The 21,478-nt window shown below is 49.5% G+C and overlaps 1 protein-coding gene across 1 annotated transcript in view; it reads left to right on the top strand.

Moving 5' to 3' along the window:
- Positions 1 to 20,660, top strand: part of uacab (uveal autoantigen with coiled-coil domains and ankyrin repeats b) — a 43,885-nt gene extending 23,225 nt beyond the window's left edge. Inside the window, 19 exon segments of the mRNA XM_076287254.1 lie at positions 349 to 479; positions 3,958 to 4,046; positions 4,137 to 4,201; positions 5,736 to 5,793; positions 7,215 to 7,285; positions 7,777 to 7,883; positions 8,511 to 8,692; positions 9,783 to 9,820; positions 10,462 to 10,512; positions 10,712 to 10,819; positions 11,784 to 11,816; positions 12,020 to 12,109; positions 12,269 to 12,299; positions 12,485 to 12,534; positions 13,660 to 16,410; positions 16,625 to 16,777; positions 18,168 to 18,233; positions 18,704 to 18,734; positions 18,737 to 20,660. Of these exon segments, the coding sequence (XP_076143369.1) occupies positions 349 to 479; positions 3,958 to 4,046; positions 4,137 to 4,201; positions 5,736 to 5,793; positions 7,215 to 7,285; positions 7,777 to 7,883; positions 8,511 to 8,692; positions 9,783 to 9,820; positions 10,462 to 10,512; positions 10,712 to 10,819; positions 11,784 to 11,816; positions 12,020 to 12,109; positions 12,269 to 12,299; positions 12,485 to 12,534; positions 13,660 to 16,410; positions 16,625 to 16,777; positions 18,168 to 18,233; positions 18,704 to 18,734; positions 18,737 to 18,948 (4,317 nt within the window). The 3' untranslated portion in view covers positions 18,949 to 20,660.
- The last annotated feature ends 818 nt before the right edge of the window (positions 20,661 to 21,478 follow it).

The following is a 21,478-nucleotide window of genomic DNA, read 5'->3' as shown; positions in this document are numbered from 1 at the left end:
AGTTTGTCGGTTATTTTCTCTAGTCGATTAGCAGTAGGAAGTATACTGCATCTGATTGTTTGGTTAAATGAATAACAATGGCTGGACTTGACTTGCTTGCATTCCCACGTGCTTTCGTTGCCTGACAGTTAGCCCATTTTAATCTTGGAGTTGTCAAGTCCTACACAGTCCTGTGTCTGCCCTCTTAGCCTGCTAACCTCATCTCTTCTGTGTGGGGTGACTGACGGTCTCTCTAGTATACTGGACTATGCTTGATTGCATCTTCTGAATATTTCCTGTCATTGTGTTTTTGTAACTAAACTTGAACTGAATGGTGTTTTGACTATGCATCTGTAATTCCCCCTTCAGAACACAGATTGGAACAAGTATGACGATCGGCTGATGAAGGCTGTGGAACGTGGCGAGGTGGACAAGGTGGCCGCAGTGCTGAACAAGAAGGGCATCATCCCCACCAAGCTGGACGTGGAGGGGAGATCTGCGTGAGTACTATCCCCTTAAACCTTCCAAAGCACCCCAAAACCCTAACTGATGCCTTCCCCAAACTCTAACTCTTATGCCCCCCCAAAACCATAACCCTGATGCCCCCTTACCCCATCCCTTCCCCAAAGCACCCCAAAACTCCTAACCCCGATGCCCCCTTCCCTAAGCCTTAATCAGCATTCAGCACATGCTCACAAAGGCCAGCTATGAATCATGGGTAGGCACCTTTCAACGCGCTGCCCGCGGCGACTCGCTGCATAGCCAGACATGGGCGCATTTCTGTTTGGTTAAGCAGAAGTGAATTGCGCTGTTATTCCTGTTTTCCTCCTGCTGTGGCCCAAAATGGAATGAAAGCCATGGAAGCTGTGGGTCACTCTGTAAGAATGTCTGCCTCCGCTGTGAGGAATAGAATGGTTGTTTGTTTTTTATTTTTGGCGGCCTTTCGCCGACAATGGTGTGCAAAACAAGGTCGGGGGGCATGCACTACCTACCGAGTGACATAGACTCCGCATGACATCACCGTTTTCCCCCTTCTGCCACCGCCTGCCCTCTCCCAATGACATCACCACAAACGGCTTTGCCCCCTCACCCTTCCCCTGCTCAAACCCACCCCACCCCATCCTGCATGCCAACGCCGATCTTTCCACCCCCCACTGAAGACCTGGCTAGATGCATGGGGACATGCACTGCCAGCTAGGTGCCCCCGGTGGCCACACATGGAAGTGATTAGGATCTGCAGTGGGGCTCCTGGCTTTTCCAGTTCATCCCTTTAGCTGGGATTGTGTTTGTGTGTAATCAGCTCTGAGGTCTGCTGAGGAAGTGCAGACTTCAGGGCAGGCAATGGCAATGGCTATGGCTATGGCTATGGGAAGCACACTGTGCTTCGTTGGGCTTGGCCAGGACTCCTGCCCTCTGGGGCAGGAAAGGAGTTAGCACACAAAGTAAAATTAGAATTAGGATTTGGTGAAATTGCAGGATTTGTCCCCGGTTGGGTTGAGCGGGACCGTCCAGCTGCACAAATGCAGACTCCATGGGGCTGCAGATTTTGAGCTGGCAGGTTATTTTTAAATGAAAGCAAACACAGTGGAGGCTTTAGCACTAAAACCTGCTTAGCTCCTGCACCTCCCACAGTAATTGATAGCTGTCAGATGGACAGTTTGTCTAACCACCCAAAGCCAGCCATACCTTTCCATAGTAGCCTCTGGTGTAGCTTTAATTAGCATTAGCCTGCTTTTTTGGACCTCCGCACTGGAAGTAGCGTGTTGAGGAGCTCGCTAGGCTCACATTGTTGTGTGTCTGGTAGTGAGTGTTAGATCTCAGGGGATATGACACTCGGTATTTTCAGCCGCACATGAGCTGCTTCTAGAACAAGTGGCCTGTGCTGCTGCTGGTAGGAGCAGGAGGGCCTGGACTCATAATAAGGTGACAGAATTTTGCAAGCCTAAATCAGGTGCGTTCGCCGCCATCAAAGACGCCATGGCAGATTGTAGAGAATCACAGCTCGGCACAATAAACACCAGTGTGACATATGAAGCCAAATTGTCTCTGGCAGCCCCCCCCTCCCCACCTCTCTTTCTGGCCCAGCGTTTGTGCGAGAGCTACGTGATGCTACGTGACTCACTGGAGGCCAACGCAGCCTTCTGATTTGAAGTCGTCCGTGACGGGCTTATTGTTCCACGTGCGCACGCTGCTGCAGCCGGGCGCTCTCGTTTGCCCAATTGCACAATTAATTACACATTCTGCCATTTAATTGGCCTCCCCCGAGCCCCTCTCCTCTGTAAAGAAACGGCAGACAATCGTGTTTGTTGAGCCCCCTCTGCTTAATTTTTTTTTTTTTTTTTTTTTTTCATAATTGGGATGATTCAGCAAATAGGCCTATGACAAAAAAAGACTGCAATGGTAGGCTTGATCTAGTGAAATCTCTCAGCTGTGTTCCTGTGTAACATGTCAGAGGCCACATCTGCTCATCACAGTCAATCAAGCACTCTCTCCCAGCGAATATGTTGATCTAATAATGTTTGTAAGGACCCCAAACCCTCTGTCTGACGTGCTGCTGGGCATAAGAACAATCAGAATTTCATCAGACCAGCCACTGACCACTTTGGATGCATTGCAGTTCCACAACTGTTAATAAAGCTGTTGCAGGGAATGCTAACTTGTTTTGCAAGAGGATTAAGCTTTACACCCACCTCCCCTTACTACCCCCCCCCCCCCCATACCTCCTCGTTTTCAAAAATAGAATAAATAATGTGGGGACTGCAGACCTGAAAGGCAGTCAGTGCTCTGGTGCCAAGCTAAAATGACATGTCTGTGGCTCCTGCAAAAGAGCCTGGCCTTTGGTCACAGTTAATGGCTGTACACTCTGAGCGGTGATTATGGCCTCTCTTGGCAAACAGCCCTGAAGGGAAAAACAAACCACAAAAGAACCCAGAGAATTGGACACGTCGAAAAAACCTACTCACTAGCTTTACAAAGTCCCACTGAGAGGACGGCGCAAGTTATGTGAATGTTGTCAGTAGCCGCTCTTGCAATAGTTACATTGAGGCAACAAGGGCAAAGAAAGTTTCTAATTATATCTGGTCAGAACTAGAATCCAGTTATTGTATATTTGTGCTGCCTGAGGTCTAAACAGATACAAAAACACGTGCTTGGGAAATGTGTGTGTGTGTGCGTGTGTGTGTTTGTGTGTCTTTGCGGGGCAGATTGGCAGGTCATGGTCTCGGCCGACACGCATGTCTTAGCCCCGTCTCCTTGCCATCAACGCAGCTTTTAATAACCGCTCCCAAAACGAGGTGGCAGTCTGCATGGCTCCTTGGTGGTATGTTTTAGGGGTTAATGCATAAACAAGGTCTCTGTGTTAGTAGGGGTGGGTTGGGGTGGGGTGAGGGGCGGGATGGGGTGAGGGGCATCATGTTCATTCACAAACTCCACCCCTCACCCGTCTCTCTGGTCAGTGTGTCCATGTCTCTGGCCAGTGTTTGTTTTTGCTGAGGCTCCATTAGTCTCAGGCAAATGTATTAAGTCTGTCCATTTGCCACCCACACGGGGGATAAAGTGAAGATGTCGTAAAAAAACAAGTGCGGATTGCGGTCCCCCTGGGGTCGCGAGGGGGAGAGAGGGGAGTTGGGTTTCCGTTGATGGTTCCCACCAGCTCTCTGGAGTATGCTGATGGAGTTGACCGCAGATGGCGTCAGTTTTCACCTCTCTCTCACTCTCTGGTGCTGTCTCTGTCTGTCTCTGTCTCTGTCTTTTGGTCCTCTCTCTCTCTGTCTGTCTCTGTCTCTCTGTTTTTTCTATCTTATCTCACCTCTCTCTGTGTCTATCTATCTCTCTCTCTCTTTCTAAATCCATCTATCGCTCTCGCTCTCTCCTTCCCTCCCTTCCTTCCCTCCCTTCCTTCACTCCCTCTCTTTTCTGTGTCTCTGTTTCCTTCCATTTTCATTAACTGTCATCCCCCATTCCCCATGGTCTCCACAGCTTCCACCTCGCCGCGACCAGAGGACACGTGGATTGTTTAAACCTCATCTTGAACCACAGTGTGGACGTGACTGCCACCGATGCCACTGGTGAGAGGGACTTCACAGAGCACTCCCACTCAAAAGCCCTTGTCTATTATATTCTAAGGACATTCTAACACTAGTCTTTTCTCCTTACAGGGAAAAATGCCCTACATTTGGCTGCAAGGAACGGGCAGTCATTATGTGTTCAGAGGCTCTTACAGGTAATGTGTAATCATAGAAAGAAACCGCTCAGGGTCCCCCCCCCCCCCCCCCTCCCACTAATTCTACACTTGGGAATAAACTGCTCTCAAACCTCCTCACTGTCCACAATTATTATTTGATTCCATGGCACTTAAGTTCCTTTGCTTTCCTCCTTTGAGAGTCAACGTTGTGATTACAGGATGCCACTTTTCTTTGGTACATTTGTTTAATAATATCCACTTCTCCTAAAATACCATATTTGGGGGTTCATTCTTACCCACACGGTTTTACAACAGCAGTCTAGCTGTGGCAGTAAGTGCTGTTGTATCTGTGGAGATTAATTTAAAGTCCGGTAATTGTTATTTCTTTGCAGCTTTCCACGTGTACTTTCTATAAATAGCACCCTTCTGGCCACCTCATTGTCTATTTAATAAAAACAAGTTGCGGATTCTCTTAGATAATTAAAATGACCTCCATCTAGCTTAATTAAATGGTCTGTTCCAATGTTTCTTGATTAGTACTATTGCTGAAGCTTCTATTCTATTGGTGTTGTTTCTGTAGAACCGTGTCCCTGTTCAGGCCTGCTCTTCATAGGCTGATTAAACCACACATGGCTCTCTGCAGTGAGCTCATGATTACAATCACATTTACAGTCATGCTTGGGCCTTTGGCACAATTAAGGAACTCTTCAGTTTTAAATGACAAAACAACTAGGACAAGCACACTGATTGCCATTACAGTGGCAAGACCAGTAGGACCGGAATAAACGCCCACGGGCCTGAGGTGATGTCAGGAGGCCTGATCCCGCCATCCCTGCCCACGCTGGTGGTCCACGGGGTTTGGTGCGGCGCAGCGTGGCGCCCTGTGCTGGAACCCGACCCCAGGTCAGGGGTAAATCCTCCTCCTCCTTCTGCCCGCGGGGTAGAGGATTGGGTTTCTCTGCCCCACAGTTAGCGCTAGGTCAGCTGACCATCACCAGTCAGTTTTGGGAGCCTGTTGCTAGAGAGAGCGAGGTTTTTTATAGTGGCCCCCGTGGCCTGTCACTCTGAGCGGAATCGCTCCACACTCCGCCTCCTCAGGCCTCTCGTCGGGGGCAGAACGGGGTCGCTATGGAGACAAGAATGCGGCAGCCACTTAGCCAGCTCCAGAGCCGCCATGGCCCGTGACCTGCTCGCGCTCTACTAGTTTAAATCACGTTGAGCACAACAGCCACACCACTCAACACATGTGGGCAAATATAGGCTCCATCACATTTCATATTGTCCGTCCAGATTTAGGCCCCATGACATTTTACAATGATGCAGTTCCACTGTCAAAAATGAACTACTACTGTTGGTGTTGAAATTAGGCTGTTGTGAAAAACAAAAAACTATCTTGTTACTTAAGTGTTTCCCTGTCCCAGAATAGGAGAGGCAGACTTTAGATGGCTGATTGTGTCAGTGGGAGTGTTGGATGTGTGGGAGTGTTGGATGAGCTCTGTGTGTGTCAGGCCCTCTGATGAGCTCCCATTTAAATCAAATCAGTCTCACGCCGTGCGCCTCTACTGTCTTGCAGTACAATTGTCCTGTGGGAAACGTGGACCTGCAGGGAAGATCTGCACTACATGATGCCGGTGAGAAGAGCGCTTTCTTTCTGTCCTCTCTTTCTTTCTGCCTGTGTTTGGAACATGCACTCATTCACTGTAGACCCTTTCACTCCGTTCCTAGAACAGAGGGTTTCCGGTTGAAACTATGAAAACCAACAAAGATAATTTGAAATGCAAATGAATGCGCCACAAAATGTCAACTCTAAAACTCAGCTTTCATTTTTGTTTGTTCCCAAGTTACCATTAGCTAATGTTGTTTTCTGGGTCACTAGGAATGCCTTAGGATCACACCTGTTTGCTTATGCAGTTGAAAGGGTCTATAGACCTCTCCAGAATAAGTCCCGCCTCCGTAACTTCCGTATCCATCCAACCTCCTGTAGATTTTTTTAGGATAATCCAAATTAGCAAACGCCATTAGAAAAGCTAATTTGGATTACCCTATGGCAAAACACTTCCAAAATGTGCACAACTGCAATCCAGAAGGCCTTATGGTAGAGGGTTTAGAAACTATTAAAAAGAACATTCGGGGTGGTGACCGATTAAAATTACTTTTACAAAGAGAAACATTCTACATATACAATCTACAGGCCACCGTTTACCCTGGGTTGAATGAAGAAATAGAATTTTTTTGTGATCATCTTTTCTCTGTATATATTAGCTTAGGCTTAACTGGTAATAGTCTTTCTCTATACCTTGTACTCTCTCTGGAGGCTTATATTTACGATGTATAGCCAGCCACCTAGTGGATTATTTTTTTGTCTTTTTTGTATGTGAACATTTATAGCCAGCCACCTAGTGGACTGTTCTGGCATGTTTCATGTGGTAATTCACCATATCACTCAGGTGTTTCCAATTAGCCTACAAAAGGGGAAATTGTTTGTCTGTGAAGCACACCCTGAAGAAGGCTGCTTGTGCCGCGACGCGTGGGTTGCTTCTCCCTATGTTTTTAAACGTTCTATGATGAATTAGCCAGTTAAATAAAGGCTTTTTATATTTTTGAAGAAGAGTGCCCTGGACCCCCTTTTTTCTATTTACTACTGGATTCCCGAACCCAAAGAGCACCTTCAAATTTCTGATTGGAACTTCCTGAGCACCCTGGACCTCTTTGTCTTTTCAAGACTCTTTATTAGGGTGTAGACGCCTGAATCAGGCTTTGTAATGGTATTATGCTGAGTGTGTTTCTTTTTTAAGCTTGGCTAACACCAGACCGCCTCCTAAATCTAAATTGAGATTGAGAATGGGTCTGAAAAGGCTTCATTACCAGCAGTGAAATTAAACTGAAATTGGTGCATTAAACTCTCACCAAATTGTTTCAGAAGTGCATCAAACACATTTTTTTCTTTTTGAATGGGTTTTAAATGCAGTTGTTTACTCAGTTCCAAAGAAAATACACGTCCATATCTGTTTAACCCTACTGTGCTCTGACTGCCTTCTCTCTCTCTTCCTAGTGATGGCGGGCTGTGCCTCCAGTGTTAAATTGCTCTGTGATAGTGGGGCTTCGGTGAACACCAGTGATTTTGTGAGTATCACTGTTTCCAGTCCCTCATTAGGGGGCGGACCTTAAAATGAGTCTGTCACACAGTTACCCTGTCACTGGGTTGCAATAAATACAATGAATATATGAGCACTTCTGCATTCCGGTGTTCATGACCAGTTTAACAACGAGGGGAAAAAACACTCATCTAGTCTCACTCAAAATGAACCCAAGCTGCGAATACGTTTAGCATCTCAGCACTAAACATTAGTCCATTTTCAGGTCCTTATTTTCTGTGTGGTTGGAACAAAGTGAATAATTAAATCAGTACAACAAGCTATTTCACTTTGTAGATTTTTCTTTGGTCATTGATGAGGTGTGTGTGTGTGTGTGTGTGTGTGTGTGTGTGTGTGTGTGTGTGTGTGTGTGTGTGTGTGTGTGTGTGTGTGTGTGTGTGTGTGTGTGTGTGTGTGTGTGTGTGTGTGTGTGTGTGTGTGTGTGTGTGTGCGCGCGTGTGCGCGTGTGTGTGTGTGCAGGATGGGAGGACTCCTCTGGTGCTGGCCACTCAGATGTGCCACCCACGGATCTGCCAGCTGCTGCTGGAGCGCGGGGCAGACATCACCGTCCGTGATAAACAGAACAAGTACGCCCGCATGTCATCCGTCTGCTCTCGCTACCCACACCCTCTTTGCTGAGTTTGCATTGCCCTGCAGATTTATGACTTTCAGATTTATGACGTACCAATCTACTCTACTGAAGTAAACACATACAGGGCGTAATACAGCTAATTTCTCCCTACTTCCCACATTGGGATTTATTAATTCCTTTTTTTTAACGAGGGATTGATTTTGAGAAACTGTTTTATATGGAGTTCATTTTATTGATTGGCCACAGAGTTGATCGACAGTAGAAGTAAAGCAGTAAGCTATGGTGAGAGGGTGATCATATGGCGTAGTATTTGTATTCTCATGACTGTTGCGCTAGCTGACAGTGGTCATGCTCAGCCTACAGTGGCAGTATATGGCAATATGTGATGGGTACATGGAAACAGTTTTCATTTGCAAACATCACACTGTGAAAATGTGTTCTCCGAGAAATTATAGAAGTATAGAAAATAGTCTGTGAGAACCTGATTAAAGTTTGATGGACAGTAAGAACAAAACTGTTACTCTCACCTTTTCTGCCATGCTATTTAAGTTGGCGTATCTTTAAAACGTGTGTGTTTGTTGTTGTTGTCGTCGTCGTTGTTGTTGTGGTGATGTTCCCTTAGGACGGCTCTGATCCTGGGCTGTGAGTACGCCTGTAGAGACGCGGTGGAGGTCCTGCTAAGAAGCGGAGCGGACGTCACCGCCACTGACGGCTCCGGCCACGACAGCTACCACTACGCCCGCCTCAGCAAGAACCAGGAACTGGTGGCACTGGTCAAGAGCTACTTGGACAGCACCAACAAAGGTAGGGATGCTATGCGACACCACGCAATGCCACCCTTGCCCTCTCACCTCAGCATTCTGCTACAGAGCAGAGTCTGGCCGTGTCTGCTGTATCCAGTGGTGAGCGGTTTCTTTTGGTGCAGCTCTGAAGGACTCCATTACGGTTGCCGTGGTGAATGAGCATGTTTTGGGATTCGGCAGGTGGACCCTCCTCAGAGAGAGCATTTAGATACACCACAGGCAGCCAAGCACAAGAAACTAGCCGCAGATAAGCAAAGCCCCAACAATACTGCCACACTGTACTGAACAAAGGAGTTTATTTTAATAGTATGGAGTGGAATGAAGTCCTAGGGTTGCCTGGATTGAATGAGCATGCTGGTTCTTGTTCATCCCTCTCCCTCCCTTCCCTAATGACAGGAAAGGAAAAGGCTTTGCACCTAGACTTATTCACCACTAAGATAACTCATTTGTCATATCTCCGTCATGGAGGAAACTACCCCGCTGCTTTCTGCTCCCCAGATCCCCTCTTTGGTCTGCGTACAAACACTTTTCACTTTCTCACACCTAAAGCTATTTTTGATCCACCAGTCAGTGGCGTTTCTGTGAGACACCGAGATATGTCGTGCTGTCGAGGCTGATGCTAGTTACTCGTTCGTTTGACAGACAGGTGATTAGAGGACGCTGGCCGGCGGGGGTGTGGACGGACGGCCAGAGTCCTATTGTGTCGTCCTAATTGAAATTCCCCCGTCTAGCACCTGTCAGTGTCTGGTTACAATCTGCAGTGGCGTTCAGCATTAGCATCCCTCCCTAATTACAGTGTAATTCTGTAATCACTGTGTTTGTGCTAGGGCTTTGCACACAGTCTATACGAGACCCAGGCAGTGCCGCTGCCTCTGCAGCTGTCCTCATTTCATCTCTCTCAAAGTGGTCTCTGTGCGAAAAGACTCCTCTGACTGACCAACGGCAGCTTAATTTGTTTCATTCGGTGTTTTTTTCTTTTTTTGATTCGGCCAAAATCTTAAATAAGGGATTTTGTTAATCGGCCGAACCTTCAAAAATCAGGATTCTGTGTTCCGCACCGTAGTTTTAATCTCCCTTTCTGTCCTTTCCAGCTAAAGAGGCTGCAAGGATGGAGCTGAAGAAAAGACAGGTGAGGAGCACCACCCCAACACTCCCCCCCCCCCCCACCCCCACCCCCCCAAACACACACGCGCGCACACACACACACACACAGATGTGATTACATTCCATAAGTACAGAGCAAATCAAACACTTGTGTCAGGTGGCACAGCACACTGGAGTGTTCTTCTATCATCAGTGCTCCCCTGCGATGCCTCTGCCGTCGGGCGCCTCATTATACAGGGTTATTGTTTTCATTAACACTGTTTTCTGCACAGGCTCAACACAAGCGCTCAGTGGTTAGGCTGTAATTGTTGTAGCGTTAGACAGCCGCTGAGGCATTCTAATGAAAATAAACGAAGCTAGTTTACTGGGGATTCAACAGGCTGCAGACAGACTAAGCGGCAGCCGTGTATGGAGCGAGGAAGACTGACCTGTGTGTATGTACACATAAGAGCTGAAGTCTCCCAGCTGTGGCCATTCTAAAGCTATATTTAAGTCCCATAGGTCCTACACTGCGCCAAGCTAAAGTTTTTCATCTGCTGTGTCAGTCTGCAGTAGAGTTGAACATTACCACCCCCTGGTGTTTAGATAGGGAATGTGCAGTCTGCACCCTCTGGCCAGCTTTCTGTCAGCAAGGACACTAACCAACAGCCATCTGTCTCTCTGCAGCAGGTGAGTGTAGAGCCTGCTTCAAATACAAACAAGGATCAGATGATACATGTAAGTTAAATCTTAATTTGTAAATATAGATTTGTCTCACTCAGCTGTTGCCTTAAGTTTCAAGGACTTCTCAGGAGAAACACCAGCATCTCTTGACAGTTTTTACAGTGCTGACATGTTTTGTTGCCTACTGTGTGTTTAGTGTTACTGGAGCTGCAGTGGGTGCGGGTGAGTGAGTTTGTTGTGTTGTGTTGTGCAGGACCTGGAGAGGCAGAATGAGAGCCAGCAGGAGTCACTGAGGAAGTTCCATCAGGAGCAGAGAGCCCTCATGGACCAGGTCAACATGCTGCAGCAGCAGCTCAGCCAGGTAGCGTGTCCAGTCTAGACCAGCCAGACACATAACACTGGGCCTCACCATGCCACATTGAATAAGGGAATGCACAATATTATTGGAAAAACATTGATATCAGCAGGTAACAGCTTAAAAATTGTGTTATTGGCATCAGCAGATAGGAACATTTCGGCCCATGTTCATGGCAGATAATTCGGCAAGGCACAATTTATTAGGATTTCAGACTAAGTCTCATGAAAATCTGTTCTAATAGGATGATATATTTTTTTTTTTATTATCTTTAATTTTTTTGTAGATGTCACTTAAAATATGTGCCATATTTTACTTCTACACCAACTTGAAATGATTTCCTTATTTTTCCATGAGTTAATGTTTGCATTTCTTGAAATATACATTGGGGTAGAATGAAAGAAACTGTTTTATGGCTGTATACAGTACCTAAACCGTCACAGTGAGAAACACTAAGAGTAGATTAACTCCAGTATAGCCTGTTAAAAGGAGTAAAAGAGGTGTGTGTGTGTGTGTGTGTGTGTGTGTGAGGTTGTGTGGCTCGATGGTGTTTTAAGCCCCCACCGTCGACTTCAAGGCAGCGCTGCGACTGTTGACTTCAGGGTTCAACCCATACCCTAACCCTAGTGCCTTCTATGCAGCACTGCCTGGAAGACTACTTTAGGGGCTTAAAACACCATACAGGGCGTGTGTGTGAGAGAAAATGTCGGCATATTGAATATCGTGCATCCCTACATTAAATATTTCCCCACTGTATATTTTTCCCCACTGTATATTTTTGGGGCTTTTGGCTTTGATTGGCAAGGCAGTAGGGATAGACAGGAACTGAATATGGAGCGGCAGATGGGAATGTGAGCAGGAAGTGACTTAGTGGGTTCATAGACCCAAATATGGTCGGGATGTTGCTGCTTGCGTCACAGCTCCCGTGGTGTCTGATATTTCACTGAGTTAGTCTTTTTTCACCTTGTAGGAGAAGTCCGCAATGGAGGACATCCACATGGAGGTGAGTGAAGGCTGGCGTCCTGGTGATTGATGAGGATGAGGATGTCAGCATTTTCTTGCTCACAAGCCCGGCGGTCCAGTAACTCTCTTCCCAGTGTACCCCACAGTGCTCTACAAACAGGATGCTGATGATTCTTTGTGTTTGTTTGACATGTACATGTAGAGGGGACAGCTCATGATTCTCTGTGTTTGTTTGACATGTAGAGAGAACAGCTCAGACATCTGCTCACAGCCAGAGGAGAGGATGGGGCTCGCGCTGTGGAAACAGTCAAGGTGCAGATGAAGTCTCATCTGGTCAGTGGCCAACACACACACACACACACACACACACACACACACACACACTTTTTAGCGCTCATAGACTATTCATGATGCTCAGGCCGCATCTAGCTGGCCCTGAACTCCAGGCTGACTGGTGGATTTGAATACTAAATTTCCATCTGATTTCTACAGGGGGATTATTCCGGCCAATCTGTTATTAAAGGTGAGCAAGCCCTCTGAATTGCACCGGCTACATCTGCTTTTAGGTGGGGGGCAACTTCTGTCTCTAATGAGCAGTGCTATGTTATTTGAAGCCATGCCGTGCTTTTGATCACAGATTCTCTCTGTCTCTCTGCTCCCTGTCCCCCAACCCTGTCTGTTTCTTCTTCCTGTTTTTGTACCGCTCAGGAAAAGAGAACATTCTGGTGAGGCAGTCCCACAGCCTGGATTCCGCTCAGGTATTGTGTGTGTGTGTGTGTGTGTGTGTGTGTGTGTGTGTGTGTGTGTGTGTGTGTGTGTGTGTGTGTGTGTGTGTGTGTGTGTGTGTGTGTGTGTGTGTGTGTGTGTGTGTGTGTGTGTGTGTGTGTGTGTGTGTGTGTGTGTGTGTGTGTGTGTGTGTGTGTGTGGATTCTGCTCAGGTACTCAGTCTGGAGCTACAGGGGCAGGTTTTCTATTGTGTGCTTTGCGTCTGCAGAGGAATGGTTGGTACCACCAGCGTTGCACTAGAGGCCCAGGAGCTTGGTTCCACTTTCAGAGTGTAACGCCAGGCTCATCAATGTCAGTTTGATATACCCTAGGAACACTTCAGACATTCTGACCAGTCAAAGCAATCAAAGTTTTTATAGGGACGGGAGGTTTCTGTTTGATATACAGAAATGAGTACCGCTACTTAACATCACTTAACAACAAGATAGAACGGTGTTTGTATTTGTAATAATAGTATTATTATGGTAAGTGCTGCGTTATGCCAAAGATCCATGATTACTGACCCTCTTTGGTTACGCTTTGCTGCTGACGCATCATTATTTCCAGTGTGAACCCCCAGTCTGATAGGTCAGAGGTCACCACATGGCTCAATGCCTCGATGCAGAATAGAGCAGATGGCCAGCAATGCAGTAATGCTGTGCATGGCCCTGCCTTACACAGACTGCTTGTGTCAGCCCTGTGCAGCTTTAGAGAGGTAGAGGGAGGCAGTCAAATAAGCCACCAGTCCTCATTTCAAACCATCAGCTCTTTGCCCCCTCAGGAAAAGGGGAGATTTGTGATTTCATTAGCTTTAATCCCCGTACTTTATTCTTTTTTTTTTCTCTCTGTGTGTTTGGGATAAACTTGAATTTGTGGTGGGAGCATTTTTTTGTGACCCGTATTGCCCTATTAGAGCAGTCTTATCCATCCCAAGTAAAAGTGTGTGTGCGTGTGTGTCTGTCAGTGTGTGTCTGTCAGTGTGTGTCTGTCTGAGTATGTGCCTGTGTGTGTGTCTATGTCTGTGTCTGTGTGTGGACAGACAGATGGATGTGGAAGGTCAAAGCTTGCCTAGTTAAATGTGAGCTGGTTCCTAAATGTTGCACCGTGTCTCTCTGTAGGTCCTGCAGTCGTCGGTGCCGACCCGTTCGGTGTCGCGCCCCCTGGAGCTGACAAGGACGCCATCGCTGGTGGCGTCGGGCGGCGAGGCGGAGAGCCTGCGGCGGGAGCTGGACGCTCTGCGGAAGAAGCAGGAGGCGTCGGAGGAGGAGACGGCCCAGCTGCAGGCGGCGCTGAGCCGTAAGGTCCAGGAGTGCGAGGAGCTGACGCAGAGCCGCGACGCCACCAAGCGCGACGCCGACCTGCAGGTGCGGCAGCTGGAGGAGGCGCTGGGCGACGTCCAGAAGAGGATGCTCGACTCCGAGGCCAAGGTCAAGCAGCTGCAGGCCCACGTGGTGGCGGTCAAGGAGCACCTGAGCAACCAGCTGGTGGAGGATCTGAAGGCGCAGCTCGGCGACGTCAAGGCCAAGTACGAGGGCGCGTCGGCGGAGGTGGGCCGCGTGCGCAACCACCTGAAGCTGAGCGAGAAGGCGCTGGAGGAGTACAAGAAGAGCGAGGGCCAGCTGGCCGTGGAGGCCGAGCGGCTCACCCAGGAGCTCAGCGTCCTGAAGGACGAGCGCGAGGACATGGCCGAGACCCTGATGGACATGGAGGCGCACGTCAAGGAGGTGGAGATCCGTCTGTCCGCCATGGTGCCCTCCGAGAAGTTCGACAACATGAAGAACCTGCTGACCAACGCCGTGGACGAGAAGGAGAAGCAGATAGCCGAGCTGAGGGAGGACTACGACCGCGTCCTGGAGGAGGTGGCCGAGCTCCACAGGGAGATGGACAACCGCAGCGGCCCGGCGGCCATGACCGTCCCCTTGCAGGAGCACGAGCGCGTGAGGGCGGCCCTGGAGGAGCACAGCGCGTCTCTCAAGAGGAAGCTGTCGGACATCACCGCCAAGAGCCAGGTGCTGATCCAGGAGGTCGAGGAGAGCGAGGAGGAGCGGGAAGTCCTCCGGGAGCAGCTGGAGGACCTCCGGGACCAGATCCAGAGCGAGTTCGTGCCCCTCCAGTCCCACGAGGACGTGAAGAGGTCACTGGGCCGCGCGCTGGACGACCTGAAGGAGAAGCTGGCCGAGGCGGCCGAGAAGAAGCGGCTGGCCGAAGAGGAGCTGCGCAGGCTCCAGGACGAGAAGGCCTCGCTGTGCGAGAACGTCACCCTGCTGCAGAGCACCCACGTCGTGTCCAGCGAGCGGCTCCAGAGCGAGGTGGGCGCGCTGAGCGAACGCAACACGGAGCTGGAGCAGGAGCTGGACGCCATGCGGCGGGGGAGCGACGAGCGGGAGAGGCAGCTGAGCGAGGCGCTGGCCGAAAAGGAGGCCCTGGAGCAGAGTCTGCGGGCACGGGTGGTGTCCAGGGAGGACCACGAGCGAATGAGGGCGGAGCTGACCGTCGCCTTGGAGGAGTCCAAGAATCAAATCTCCACGTTGGAGAAGAACGGGCAGGCGAGGGAGGAAGAGTTGCAGAAGGTGAAAGAAGAAAGTGCCATGTTGAAAGAGGAGCTTGAGAAAGTTCAGACGGTGTTCGAAAATGACTATATCAGCCTTAGTGACCACCAAACGGTCACCAGCACGCTGAGCAGTGCCTTAGCTGAAGCTGAGGAGAGGGTCAAGGAAGCGCTCTCCAGACATCAGTCGGCTCAGGACGACACCGTGAAGCTGCACGAGGAGATCGAAGCGCAGAAGAGAGAGCTGGATACGATACAGGAGGCTATTCACGTGAAGTTTGTGCCACTGTCTGTCGTGCAGGAGAAAGAGAGCGGCTTTGAGGCCGCGCTGAAGGACTTGAACGAGCAATTGAGCGAGATACAGGAGAAGTACGACCAGGAGAAGACGGAGAGCGAACGTCGGAAGTCTGAGACTGAGCGGCTGGAGGCGGAGCTGCAGGAGGCCCTGCAGAAGCTGGAGGCCGACCTGGAGTCCGGCGAGAGGCAGCTGGAGGCCGAGGCCGAGCAGAAGGGTCAGTCGGAGGAGCTGAGCCTCAAGCTGGTGGACCTGGAGCAGCAGTACAAGGAGGTGACGGTGCAGCGCGCCGAGCTGGAGGAGCAGAACGCGCTGTGCGCCGCCGAGATCCAGGCGCTGCAGCGACGCCTGGAGGGGGAGTATGTGCGGCTGGAGCGCCTGGAGGCCACGCAGCAGGCGCTGACCGACAGCCTGCAGCAGGCCCAGGAGCAGTGCCAGCAGGCGCAGGCGGCCCAGCGGCACGAGGCCGAGCGCGCGCGCCAGCTCGAGCGGGAGCTGCAGAGCCGCGGCGCCGGGCAGGACGCGGTCAGCGCCGCCCTGGTGGCCGAGCAGCAGCAGCAGCAGGAGGAGGCGCGCAGGGCGCTGGAGCAGGAGGTGGCCACGCTGCGGCTGGCGCTGCGCGAGGAGGCGGAGGGCAGCGCCCAGCGGGCGGAGGACGTGGCGGCGCTGCAGAGCGAGCTGCTCCGCGCCACCCAGGCCCTGGAGGAGCTGCGCGGGCGCGAGGAAGGCGAGGTGGCCGCGCTGCGCAGCGACAAGCAGCGGCTGGAGGAGGAGGTGCAGGAGCTGGGCGAGAGGCTGTCGGGGCTGGCCGAGCGGTACGAGGAGCTGTACCGAGAGACGGCCCGGCGCCGCGACGCCGAGACGCAGGCGCGCGCCGAGGCCGACTCCCTGCAGGCCAAGAGCACCACCATCGAGGGCGAGATCCGCGAGCTGAAGGAGCGCTACGACGGCTCTCTGCACACCATCGGCGAGCTGCAGAAGAGGATCCAGATGTCCTCCGAGCAGACCGAGGCCAAGGACAAGCGGGTAAGAGAGGAGGAGGCCTGCTCGCGCTCTCCTCTGCAGTGCGCTGCACTGTCCTGCAGTTAGCCTTAATCACTTCTGACACTGCAAGTGGCCATACAGGCGTGGGAAGCGGCAGCTGTAATAGCGCGAGTGTGTGTGTGTGTGTGTGTGTCTGTGTGTTTGCATTTGTGTGTGTGTGTGTGTGTGTGTGTGTGTGTGTGTGTGTCTCCCTCAGATCACAGAGCTCCTGGCAGACGTGGAGAGGCTGAAGCAGGCGCTGAACGGTCTGTCCCAGCTGGCCTACTCTGGCAGCGCGCCCAACAAGAGGCAGGCGCAGCACATTGATGCTCTCCAGGCCCAGGTTAAAAGCCTGCAGCAGCAGCTGGCTGTGAGTCCACAACCCACCCCATCCCTGCTCAAAGAGCCCCGTGTGTGTGTGTGTGTGTGTGTGTGTGTGTGTGTGTGTGTGTGTGTGTGTGTGTATGTGTGTTTGCGTTTGCGTGGTCAATCAAACCAACCCTCACCCATCTCTCCCCCCACCTTGGTCCAGACTCACCCGTTCACTTTACACACACAGACACACACACACACACACACACACCAGGGCTGCCTTGTGTCAATGCAGGCATCAGTATGCAGAAGTATAAGCTGGAGAAATCAATTACAACACGTTCTCCCACCTGGGGATTGGACAGACGTAAGCTTGTCTAATCCACAAATAACTTACATGAGACGTGCTGACCACACTCACTGACTGTGGCATATTTTTTGGTTGTTTATGTTGAAAAAATGAGTGTGCGTAACTGCGCCGCTGTTTCCGTGTCAGAGAAATGAGTGGATTTGACATGTTTATATGCGGCTTGCCTTCAGGAGATCTGGCTCGCCACTGGGCAAGAGTTTCCCTGAATTAAAATCTACGTCTAACTGAGACAAAACTGTTCAAACTTTAAACTTAACTTGTTATTAAACTTGGGGTCAAACAAGGCAAAGCAGACAGTCAAAAGTTGACATTCTAGTGATGTAATTGATAGAGGTGTGAACTAAAACACCATTCCTCCTGTCAATAATAATTAATCTTTCAGACACTCCCTCTCAAAGGAAATGATTGTCAGGAAGCCAGTAAAACACCTGCCTCCAGGTCAGAGCCAAATCAGAAACAACCTGCAGGGAATAACCTGCAAACTTTTTTTAAAGACCAGAAACTGGTGTCCAAACTGTTGTGCAGATCAGGTTGTCCAGGAGGATGCGTTGTGGGCAGTGACTGTGACTGGCCCCCTCATTTCCTTTTTAGAGTTCAGGCTTTAGCCTGAGAAGGCAGCGAGTGGCAGTGAGTGCGCTTCTATACATAGCCTGTGCTGGCTCAGTTTCTCAGTTGCTCCGGGAGGAGATCATCAGAGAGCCCCAGACACCTCTGATTCTCTCTCTCTATCTCTCCCTCTCTCTCTCCCTCTCTCTCTCTCTCTGTGTCTCTCTGTCTCTCTCTCACACAACCTATCTCTCTCACTCCCCCCCCTCTCTCTGTCTCTCTCACTCCCTCCCTCTCTCTGTCTCTCTCACTCCCCCCCTCTCTCTGTCTCTCTCACTCCCTCCCTCTCTCTCTCTCACTCCTCCCCCCTCTCTCTCTATCTCTCTCTGTCTCTCTGTCTCGCTCTCACACACACACTCTCTTTCACTCCCTCCCTCTCTCTCTTTCACTCCCTCCCTCTCTCTCTCTCTCTCACTCCCCCCCCTCTCTCTGTCTCTCTCACTCCCTCCCTCTCTCTCTCTCCCTCCCACAGGATGCTGAAAGGCAGCACAGGGAAGTGGTCTCAATTTACCGAACTCATCTCCTCAGTGCCGCTCAGGTAACACCACCCCTCTGCTTTGTGTGTTGCCTACTTGGAAATCAGGGCTGTCATGAACAATTTGTTCCAGCCTGGGAAAAATTTCCCAGAACGTTTTCCCAAACACGACTGTGTTTATATGGATAAGTGTGGATATGTATGTGTGGTTGTGTGTGTGTGTATTTATGTATGTATATATGTGTGTGTGTGTGTGTGTATGTGTGTGTATGTATTCAATGGTCTATTCGTGCAAACATTCGCTGTCCTCTATTTTCAGCTTGAGCCCATGTGATTCTCATGTGTCAGAACTTGAGGGCCGTAGTATTGCTGTCATCCCACAGCTCAGCATGAGGGTCCAGACATGTTTACCAGTGGCTGAAGGGATGGATTAGATGTAGCTTACATGTGTAGAGAGTTAAGGAATTGCTGGCTGACTGGTTGAGGATTTAAATGAGACTTATTTAATGGTGTGTGTGTGTGGTCTCTCGTAGGGGCACATGGATGAAGACGTCCAGGCGGCTCTACTGCAGATCATCCGTATGCGGCAGGAGTTTGTGTGCTAGAGGGAGCGTGGTGGGAGCACCAGCATTCACCCAGCATCCCACAATGCACTGCACAGCCACATGTGGGCCCACCCACGTTGGCGTCAAGCATCATATGCCTGTCCAGGGTCTGTAGAGAGCCACATGTAAAGGAGGTGACCAGGAACTTTGGGTTAACAGCCACTACATGTTAGTTTAGCATGTGCAGTATTAGCAGGTGTTGGGAGTGATTCGATCACGTTAGACGAGGTTTGTTCAGGGCACTCAGGCGTGCATGTGAACACATGGCTGGAAAGTATTATAGAAATGTGAGTGGAAGTGAGGAAAGAGAGGGCAAGTGCAGTTCTTAAAGCAAAGGGAGGGGGTAAGGGAGTGAGTGGAGGGGGGTGAGGGAGTGAGTGGAGGGGGGTGAGGGAGTAGAGGGAGGGGGTAAGGGAGGGAGTGGAGCGCCTTGTGGCTGTTTAGAGGGGGTATGAGGTTGGCGTTATGGGAGTGTGAGTGTAGTTTTTGGCAATCGAGTCACGTCAATGTCATGACGCCTCTGACGGGATTAGAAGTTACGGTCTACTTTCCCTCCGTGGTGCCCTCCTTTGACCCTCCACATAGCCACACACACACACACACACACACACCCCGCCCGCCTGCATCTGCAGACTACCAACCCCTCACTCTTCCCATACACACACACACACTAACACACACACACACACGCTAGAGAGAGAGAGAGAGAGAGGAGGTTGTAGCTTCTCCGCCGCCTTGCCTTGCGCAGCAGACTGGGAGCCGGACTCCCACCACTCATGCAGAACCCACACAGTCATATGAGCACCTCCACTCTCACGTCCCTACCAGTGTCCCTGGGGTATCCGCCACAATGACTTTAACCTGCAGGTCCAAACCAATCAACACACTCCACACGTCTCCAGTGCTCCGACTCTGTCAGGCTCTCCCTCACTCCATTTTTTCATTCCTCTCAGCGGCCCTGTCTCACTCCATCATATCTCTCTCCTCCTCATTCTCATCCTTTTCTTCCTGTCTTTTTCACCTTAGTCATACGCTTCATCTATGTTCTCTCTCTCTCACTGTCTTACTCTCTTTCTGATCTCTCTCTCTGAGGGGGGGGGGCGTCATGTGCTGAGACGCAGAGTCTGTCTCTCTCTCTTTCTCTCTCTGTTTGTATTTCTCTTACACACTCAAACACGCGCGCGCGCGCGCACACACACACACACACACACACACACACACACACAAGTGGTGGGTCCACAGCATTATGTGTGGTTCACTCTGGATGTCAATGCCGGATTTGGGTCACAGAATGTTAATAGTGTGTCTCCTGGTTAAGCGAATGGGACTTTGATTGCTTTCTGGTGCCTTGCGGCGACACAGCGTCCTCCCTATCCCAGTTGCCTGCCTCCTGCCAGTGGGACAACAGCCCCCTCTAGTGGTGTGACTTGGCTGGCCAAGTTTAGTACTTTTACTCCGGGTGAAGTTACTTGAGTAGCTCTCATGGTTATTGGGTTTTTTTTTCCATGTAGGGAGATTTTAGGCATTTGAGAGTCTTCATTTTTTGCCTGCAAACTGATATATTTTTTCATGGCTTTTTAATATGTTTATTAAACCCTGTTTTGAGGTAAAATATACAGCAGGTCTGGAGTTAGTTAGAGTTCAGGACGCAGGACAGTCATTGAATCCCACGGTAGAGGTGGTATTCATCTCTTAATGCAGTCAAAGGCTCTCGTCAGCTGATCAATCAGTTGTAAAAGCGAATGATTTTTTAAAACAATATATTTCATGATATTCACTTCTCATGGTATCCGTTTATAATGCAGTAATATTGACTAAACTGTTTTAAATGACCTCTGATTGAATGTTTGACCTAACATGATTGGGATTGATATGTTTTTATTTTCCTTTTGAGAGTTAAAAAAATAATTTGCATTAATACAATATATTACCAATGTCATGATTTCCATCCACTACTGGTCTTTAACAGGCGTGTGTTGTGGTTTTATTTAATGTTTTTTTTTTTTTTAGTTTTACAAGTTAGTCAAACATCAATAAAAGTGCCTATAAAACAGAAATGTGTTTCTGTGTGTGTCTGTTGTAAAAGGGGTATTTAGATAATTGCCCAATTGATTAATCAGTATTCCCTATAAAAACAGAAATGTGTTTATGTAGATGTCTGTAAAAGGGGTATTTAAATAATTGGCTAAATAATTAATTGGTACTATGTACGTCACTTTCCACAATGAACCATATTAAAGGCTGGGTTAATTGTTGAGGTTAATGGTATGTAAAATAGTGCCATGACGCACATCTGTCATTGCATATGTCTTTAATAATCTAAAAGAGCATTTGAGCTTTCTTTTTTTGAAAGAAAAAAAAAAGTCTCATCTAAACAGATGTTGGCACTGATTGGTTTTGTTTACGTTAACATGCATTGTTGTTTTGATTGAACCAAATTACCACTTGTTAAAGTAGTGGGCTTTTGACATCCATTTAATGTGTCCCTGACATTTGAACCATATGACTGAGCCATCCCCCCACTAGGAGCCATGGAGCTCCAGACCGATCAGATGTTTGTGTGGGTACATACTGTATGTGTGTGCGTGTTTTCTGTTTGTTCTGCCTCCAAGATATAAAGTCTCAATATTTTGATTGTCAGCGACGGTGTTGTTTGATGATGTCTCGTGGGAGTTGAAAGTTCAGTCCGTTTGAGAAGTATTA

This window comes from Alosa pseudoharengus, unplaced genomic scaffold (assembly GCF_046254945.1).
Source record: "Alosa pseudoharengus isolate Yale_2024_CS ecotype anadromous, Long Island Sound unplaced genomic scaffold, YU_APseudo_1.1 YU_APseudo_1.1_scf_16, whole genome shotgun sequence".
Taxonomy (NCBI): domain Eukaryota; kingdom Metazoa; phylum Chordata; class Actinopteri; order Clupeiformes; family Clupeidae; genus Alosa; species Alosa pseudoharengus.
This window is presented reverse-complemented; position numbering and strand designations above follow the sequence as displayed.